Below are 9,161 nucleotides of genomic sequence, written 5' to 3'. Positions count from 1 at the left end.
TTTAAAAAATAAATATGAAAATGTGGATCGGGACTGCAAAAAATAAAGATGTTATCGATTGAATTACTTGTATAATAAAAGTTTAAATAATATAATTTAAGTATGTATACATACAACATTAACACGGTTTGCCAAAGCGAACCCTACGCGACATCATTGGCTACTGTTCAACGTGGACTACCCTCTTGTATTCGTCTATGGTTTCGGTGAGAATTCTCTGGAAGATGCTTTCGAACAGTTGGTTTTTGACTGCGGCCTCGTCGGTGTGAAGATTGGTCCACTCTGGTTCACATCGCCTCCACTCGGCGAAGAGAATGTCGTCGATGTGATCGGAACGCCGCGACGCCACACCTGCGTTTATATTTCTCTAATTAGTTACTATCTAGGCTCCATTATAAATTATGCAGCTGAAATTGGCCTGAAATTATAATTTTTTTAGAGACTAGCTCGTCGGTCTATAAGGAATAATATAGATGTGATGTAGTGTCGGGGGCCCGGAAAGCAGCTTGCAATGGATGAATTATGTAACATGTTAAAAGTGGTACCAAAATAACATGTATTTAACTGTTCAACTGTGATGAAATAAAGTCTTATGCGACTTTCAGCAAGTTTTATTGTAATCCACTAACCTGATACGACAGTAGGCGTGACTCCCGTGAACACATCTACTAACTCTTGCGAAGTTTTTGACAGAAGCTTCTCAGTGTCCACTTGTGGTTTTTGTGGTAAAAGATTGCATGCGTCCCAAGGTTTATCGCTCTCTTCCAACTTATGCCTGCATATGGCCTCTTGGCAGAAATCATTGATAAAGACGTCAAAACCATCTGTTGGATCAGACGGACCAAGGTCCGGCATAGTAATGTACTTGTGGACTCTTTGCGAGGTGGTTTCGTCGGCTAAGTAAAGTCTGGGGATTTTGTTTAGTCTGGTTTCGGTGGGCGGGGTGTATGGCGGCGGAGGCTTGTCGGGGATCTCGCGAACCACCACCAACTGGCATTGTTGCTGTTCCAGTGCCTTTATCTGAAAATATTTCATGTATATTATTTTTCAGTTTGATAAAACCAACATCCATTTGTTCCCAACTGTTTGGTACAAAGGTAGTTTAATAGGAAAGAAAAATTTGTCATTATTAATACAAAAAAGAAACTTGTCGTTTTCCGTGTTTCACACTTGTATGCAAAATTTTATGAAGGTTTGTTCAGTGGTATAACTGTGCAGAGGTAACAAACATACTTTGGCATTTATAATATAAGTATGGATACTATCAATAGCTTTTTTGGTGCATTGTTATTGGTAATCAACAATATATTTTTTGTGTTATCTGAGACTAGTGTATAGTGGCATCTATACAGGAAGCATACCTCTCTTTCTATCGCTAGCTGTTGTCTTCGCAGCTCCTCCGCTTCGCAATGCGCTGTGGACGACATGCCAGACATGGAAAGCACTGACATCAGTGGCTGACTGCTGCATGTGCTGTCTGTAATATCAAACAAATACTTTTGAAGTTACACACATTGAGTTTGATTGCAAACCGATGCTCTGACGGTGAGGCAAAACACTGGGTAGAAACCGATGTAATCAAATGGATGTGATATCAAGATCCAATATGGTTAGATTCTTCTGCAAAAGTTGCAGAGGTCAGATGGGAGACATTTCCCATAAAAACTAATCCAGAAAGGTCCGAGGACTCCCCTCGAAAATGGTAATGATGTTTTTTATCTACCCAGTAAGGAAATGAAACATTATGTGTATATTGCAAAAAGCCTTACCTGAAGTGATGGATGATGAGGAAGACGTGGGAAGCAACCAGAGTGGCCCATCGACGACTGGTTGAGGTACATCAACCACAGCCACTGCTCCAGCTGGTACTGGCAACGGCCCGGTCGGAGGGAGCTCTGATAACTCGCCCTCCTGACTATTTTCGCACTCCACAGGCGATATCAAACCGCACTTGCAAGGCTCTTCACTCATAATATTGTCCACATTCAACACTGGTTCGGTATTTGTAATATTTTGACAACTATTCTCACAAAGAGTCGCAGAACCTTTATAATCCACAACTTGAATAACACTATCGTTGATCTCCATTAATCCACTGCACTCTCTATCGGACATTGAAGCTTTTTCGCCCTCAGTCAGATCTTTGTAATACTGATCCATCTCCTCGACTAGACTACGAGCCGTTGATGGAGTACTACACTCCACATCCGAATTCTTTACATGATCCATAAATTTCTCTATTATATCTGTGTCATTCAAATTATTATGATTGGTGTTTGATGAATTTACTATGTTTTTTAATGCTTCCTCGTTAACTTCATACTGCTTGCCATAACTAAATATTTGAGGGAGTGAAAGATTATGGAAAAGTATGTTAAGATAACCTCCATCAACGGCTACAAAATTTTCAGCAGCAGTATCGGTGTTTAATGGAGATCCTAATATACTGTCACCTGTTTGGATACTCTTTTCAACACTAGTGGTTTCGGGAGGTACTACTGCAGTCCCGGCTAGTGGCATATCAGATTTTGCTCGGGAAGTGGCACTGTCATCACATCCACTACTCGATAGATCAAAACATTTCAGAGGAGCTGTGTTACGGTCACATGATACACTTTTCTTCAACTTTTTCTTTCCTAATATTATTTGATCAACATCCAAGCTATTACTAAGTTTTAGTTCTATATTTTTCTTTGTTTTCATCAAAGCAACTTTCCGTTTCTCCGTAAGTGTGAGCAGGGCTTTACGCATCCGTTGCATTTCCCCACATTCGTGTTGTAATTTGAGAAGCGCGCCACGCTGTTTTTTCTTTAGGGTAGATATATCTGTATTGTCCTGTTTCTTTTTGTCTTCTAGCCAAAGAATTTGAGATTTTGTGAAGTCCTTGAGAGCATCTTCTCGCATTTTCAATACAAAAAGGAGATTCTTTGCTCGCCTCTGTTCATCGCGAATGAGCAGGTTGAGCTGCAATCGTAAAAATATTATTGTTTTAAAAATAAAGATATATTTTATATTAACTTTACGATCAAAGATTTACTAAAATTGCCATAGAAAGAGAATGACTGCACAAAGTAAATACACATATTTAATAATGCTGATAACTTTCACGTCGTTAGCAAACTACCTACTTACTTAATTGACTGTCAATTGGCTACTATTTGACAAGTTAAAAATGAGTAATCACAACATACGCAATGTTTACACATAAAAAGAATAACACTTACCAGACAAAGACTCTTGGAGGCCATTGTTTCAGTATCATCAACATTTGTTCCATTTTCAAGATTCGAGAGAAACGAGCCATAATCCGGGGTGGTGACGTCAAACCCAGCTTTATAGGCCCAAGTTTGCACTTTATTATCAGAAAAACCTTTCTCTGAAAACGTGCAGCTTTCCAAATATTGCAATGACTCAAAGAAAGAATCTATAAAATTAAGCTCCCTTTGAAACTGTTCACTGATGTAGTCGCTTTGTAACAAGCTGTTGAATCTTATTGTACCGATTATATCGGACGGTTTCACTAATTTACTGCTATTAAGGACATAGGAACAATTAAGCGACTTTAATTTATTCAGTCGGTCTGTGTACTCTGCCTCCGTCTTATCTCCCTGCTGATAGGTATTTTTAGTGGACAAACGGTTAGATTCCGTATTCCTCATTTTTTTCTTGTATACGGATACCACGTTCATTGGATATGCTAATTTGTTTGTAGATGGCTCCGAGGACGTGTCGTTGTCTCCGTTGACCACTTCAAAGTTTATTTTTTGCCTTGTGGTGCATGTCACTGTTGCTGAACTGATTATGTATGACTTGTAAATATTTGGCTCCTTGCTCGTTTTATCTCCCACTTTAGTTGTGATTTGCATTGGAGGCACATTCAAATTTGGTAATGATTTACTATGGAATTTGACTATTTCTTCTGTACGTTCACTTTTATCTTTTGTCAGTGTAACATTTGGTATTCGCAGACTATCAAACAATGTATTGTTGGTTTCGGCTCGGGAATGAGGAGATATCAATTCTTCAGGAATTATTTGTATTTCCCGGTCTACTGTTTGTATGGCGTCGGTTCCAACGTTTATCTTTCTATAAACGATGTTTTCATCTATTTCCGTACTACAATCTTCTTTAATTAAATTTGGCACTGCAATTTCGGAATCCGTTTCTGTAACCAGTCTCGAATCATTAGATTTTGGGTATTTATCTTCGAGCGGTACATGTATTACGGAGACTGGCTTATTGGTACTAGTGATTTGTTTTAACAATTTTCCTTTTGCATTGATCGGTGGGTGCACTCTACGGCTACGGGATGTCTCTACTGGCTTTGTAATAGTCGAACTGCTTGTAAACTTGTGTAGATCACGTTTTTTAGAAGTATTTAATTCTTTTTCACTTTGACTTTGCGTTGTAGCATTTTTATTAATTATATTTACATTTGACAGGTTAGTACTTTTCGTATTCCAAATTGCATCTGAAAAGTCAGATATATTTTGAGTTGTCTTATTTAAGTAAACATTTTTATAGATTTATGGCCAGAATACTGTTTGTATCACTGATTCTTTAGGTGTAGTTAGTAGTCTTTGTTGTTGCTCTAATTATAAGAAAGGTGTGACGTCAATAAATTATACCTTGTATATGTCGCAGCCCGATCGTTGTATTGACCAGCGTTTTTGTAAGGTGTCCAAATCTTGTCACCTTTCTTGGATATATTAAAATATATTATTCTCGTCGATCTACCCAATTGTAGATTGGGCGCATCTTGATATAACTGGCCGAATCACGAAGTGGCGGCGTATCTCGATGTGTCCGACCCAGTACTAATGATATTGGTACTAATTTAGTGATAGAGATATCACGAAACGAACGTGCTACGACATATACAATAAAGAGAGGTAAAAAAAACCTTGTTAGTCTCTTACCTTTCCCTTTGGCTCGCTTGTTAATATCTGACATAGATGATTGACTAACATTTGAGTATTTGCTTTTAGATGTAGGTTTCAAAACATTGACATCTTTACTATTTACGTCACCTAAGCGAGGACTACTAATTTTCGGTTCTTTTGAATCTGAAAAGCACACAATAGATTCTATAAAAAATATGCATTAATTTTATGGAACTCTATTTCCTCGCTAAATTACTTATGCTATGTGTAACAAAGAGTATTTCAAGGTCCGCAATGCTACAACAAAACAGCAGTCATCAAATCCCAGGAGGAGAGAAAATGTGTAAGAATATAAAAAGAAAAATATATTAATTACTTACATTTCGGCGTTGCCAACCTAGAAGCAGTTGTTTTTGAAAAATGTTTTTCTCTTTTGGGATCTGTACCTACAGACCTGCTTGACATCTTTGGAGATGGTCTTCTAGCTGTAATAAAAAGGGTTTATGATTTCAACATATACAATTTTAACATGTAGTGTGATTATCAGAATAAATCAATAAATATAAAACTTTTCCATTTACTGGGTGGTACAAATCAGGTTTCTACCCCCAAAAGGTGACTACCTTTTGGGGGTTGAGTCCTGTTGAGTCCAAACCTGATTTGACATAGAGAGTGTTAGGGAGATTATTGAAGAATTTGCTGGAAAGATTAGTCCAAATTTGGGAATACGTAGGTACATAAAATCACGTCCATATCCCTTACAGGGTAGGCAGAGCCAACAGTCTTGAAAATACTGAAAGGCCATGGTCAGCTGTTTTGGCTTAATGATAGAATGGAGATTCATATATAATGACAGGTTGGTAGCCTGTTGCCTAAAAGAAGAATCCCATGTTTATAAGCCTTTCCCTTAGCCGCCTTTTACGACATCCATGGGAAAGAGATGGAGTGGTCCTATTCTATATAGGAAAAAGAATTTGGGAATAGGATTTTTAAATTGAATCAGGCATAGCTGTCAGTAAAAGATATTCCACTACACAATGTGAAAAAAAGGTATTTTACGCACTAAATTTAGGATGCAAATCATTTTCTTCATCTTCTGTAATGGTCACAATTTTTCTCTTAGTAATATTTGAAGTCATAGTTCTGGAAGATGCCAATATGTCGGCGCAGAGCGATCGGCTGGTCACAAATGTTGGATCTTCAACTGAAATGATCCGACGCAAGCGTGGTGGCAATGTGTATTGGTTTGGAGGCCATGACACTGAAAACGCACGAAAATAATTGACTATCCTCAATCAGGGGCCTTAAGTCAAATTACACACACATTTCTTTTGTTATTGATGAATTTAATTTTCAAAAGGAAATTCTGGTAAAAAAAAAAACAATGTATCAATGAACCTAATATAATAAGGGATGTAGTGACTTAAGCTCATGTGAATTTTCTTGTCCTGATCCCGTAGAAAATATTTGTCAAGGACTATCATAAGGTCAAAGAAATAACTAAAAAAGGGCCCTTTTTGATCCATTATTAATAAGTAGGTAGTCATTATTATATACAAAGAAAAAAATGTGCATTTGGTCTAGCGTCCCTAGTATAAAAACAAATACTCCTAGAGACAAGAATACAATAAGAAATACTAAGATGGTTTGGTTCATTGTGAAAAATCTAGGGAAATCTATACTAAGCTAATATACAGGAAGACATCAAAAAACAGTATTATTCTCTTAAGTCTAAATTCACATAGTTAACCAATTGAAGGAAGTAAAATATTTACTCAAAATGTTGTAAAGGAAAATTGATAGATTTTTTGATGTGTTTTCGAAATTCAAATTTGGAATTAAATTTGGACAAAGTACAAGTGGAGTCATCTTTGGGTTTGATCAATTTCATGATAGGTATGAATGGTCTATGTTTCTTCCAAAAATGCTAAACTTGAGATTTGTTGTTGGTTCTCTATTCAATATCTTCAACAATGCATTGCTGTGTACCAAAGTGACCTGAGAGTGCTTTTACATCTATACTTATATTATAAAGCTGAAGATTTTGTTTGTTTGAACACGCTAATCTCAGGAACAACTGGTTCTAAATGAAAAATTCTTTTTGTCTTGAATAGGGCATTAATTAGGGAAGGCTTTAGGCTATATAACATTACGCTGCAAGTATTATGATACAATAAAAACTTAAAAAAAAAACAGGGTAAATTATTCATCTTTGAGGGGTAGAATGATGCCTAAAATAACAATTCCACACTGACGAAGTTGCAGGCACAGCTAGTATAACATAAAATTACCATTAATTGAAAAAGTTTGATTGCTTATCATATACAAACATGATAAGAAAACCTACATAGAAGCTGTATGTCAGGGTAGTGTCAGATAGAATGCTACCCTGGTGTTGAGATATGCAGTGACAGTGTGCACTTGTGCCTTTGACAAATACAAAAGAGAACCATTAACAATTGTATGGCCATGTTTTTGGAGACCTGCAGGTTATTTAAGGAACAACCAATAAAAAAAAACCACATATCAATAATAATTGTAGAAGGGGCAAACTAAAGTTAATGATATGGAAATGCAAGCAATAACGAGAAATAACTTTTAAGCCATTGAAAAAGAAAATGAATAAAGTAGGCACTAGAGCCTCATCAAAGCAGCAAAGGAAACATGGAAGGATGAATAGATATCATTCTAATGATAATTTCTAACATGGCATGGCATATTCATAATAATGTATCTTATATTATAATTATTTGTGTAACCATAAATCTTAAATAAAGCTGATTAAATAAAAATATACATTACTGACCACCAATAAAGAAAAGAACATGAAAACGAAAATGCAAAGTCTTCTGCCACATTTGATGTAATATAATCTAACTAAATGGATATGATAGCAAAGACTCAAACTGTTCACTCAGGTATACAGACATTATTGATTTTCTCCAGGCAAGTACAAAGGCATACCTACCTACTTTGAATTGATAATGAGTTAATACGCAAGCATATCAAAAACACACAGCATACACAGTGACGCTGTGAGTTATGTTTATAGCTATGTAAACCCAACCACTTAAAAGTAAAAGGATGTGGTCTAAAAATCACTTATCACAAAATGCAAAACAGAAGGAAACTTACGGATATTCGTAACCTTACCTTTCCGATCAAATTCAAAGTCAGGAAGCTTGGTGTATTTAATCACTGTACTTTTTGGCTTGGCCGTAGGAAAACTAGAGTCCTCAATCTTCAGAAAAAAACCGTAAACCCCATTTAAATCAGCATTGACTTGCGGCGATGCCGAAGCATCCATTATATTTTAGTGCACTTTTGCTAGCTTGTTATGGATTAATCATTTTATGTAGGTAAAACATGAAGAAAAAGTCGGCCTTTATCGAATACAGTGTTGTTATGATTTTAATCTTGGTGAATTTTACATTTTTGTTGTAAATTAATTTATTTGTTGAAAACAATTTTTATCGGTAAGTACCATTTATTTTTTTCTTTTTTTATCCGAGTATTTTTTTTTAAACACAGTCAGAAAGAATTATGTTTGCTGTCATCCTGTGTACACTGTGGTACATTGTTAGGAATTATTCACGGACACGGAATTTAATAACATATTGATTGGAAGTGGTGCCTATTATGTTATAAAGTTAACATTTTATTAGATTACATTACGTGGTTCCTCCGAATTTCAGTGGGTTAATATGCTATTGACAGTACTAAAAAACGTATTATCTTAATACCCACAATCCTACTCAAAATGGGTTTGAAACAAAATGTTCGTCTATCCATTCGAAAATGTATCTTGATGTGTTTGCTATATAGAAATGGTTTAAATTCAATTTTTGAATGGTATTTAACTCTAAAGTTCCGTGATCAGTTAAGACTATCACTACTATACTTAGTATTATCGGTTCACAACTTTTAATTTTTCTGTCTTGCAACTGTCGTAAAAGTATCGCTAGTGTATCTTTTTCCTGTAACAAAGCAGACTTTAATGGTAGAGAAAAGTTATTTTTAAAAATTTGGGGAAGCTATGACTTAAGGCAATATGTCGTCCAAAATTAAGTTAAAAAGTTTATGTAGTGAGCATTTTACTGAAAATTGTATCAGTTGTATTAAGAAAATTGAAAAAGTTTCATAATAAAATTGAGTTTCTTATAAAATTTCTTAAATTTGTGTCGGAAGATTTTTATAATTATTGTTTTTTTATAGATTGAAAAGGTATAACTTGTTGCGTTGTTATGTCCTTTTAGAATGAGTCAAATTTCAAAAATA

General features: G+C 35.6%; 1 protein-coding gene across 1 annotated transcript; it reads right to left on the bottom strand.

Moving 5' to 3' along the window:
* Positions 1–51: 51 nt before the first annotated feature.
* Positions 52–8,417, bottom strand: LOC106133746 (uncharacterized). Its single transcript, XM_013333576.2, has 9 exons — positions 8,037–8,417; positions 5,947–6,144; positions 5,264–5,368; positions 4,920–5,066; positions 3,225–4,471; positions 1,770–2,964; positions 1,362–1,477; positions 630–1,020; positions 52–351 (listed from the first exon to the last, which is right to left on the bottom strand). The coding sequence occupies exons 1-9, from the start codon at positions 8,188–8,190 to the stop codon at positions 161–163; spliced, it is 3,744 nt and encodes a 1,247-aa protein (XP_013189030.2). The 5' UTR covers positions 8,191–8,417; the 3' UTR covers positions 52–160.
* Between the last annotated feature and the right edge of the window lie 744 nt (positions 8,418–9,161).

Source organism: Amyelois transitella, chromosome Z, assembly GCF_032362555.1.
Source record: "Amyelois transitella isolate CPQ chromosome Z, ilAmyTran1.1, whole genome shotgun sequence".
NCBI classification, from domain to species: Eukaryota; Metazoa; Arthropoda; class Insecta; order Lepidoptera; family Pyralidae; genus Amyelois; species Amyelois transitella.
This window is presented reverse-complemented; position numbering and strand designations above follow the sequence as displayed.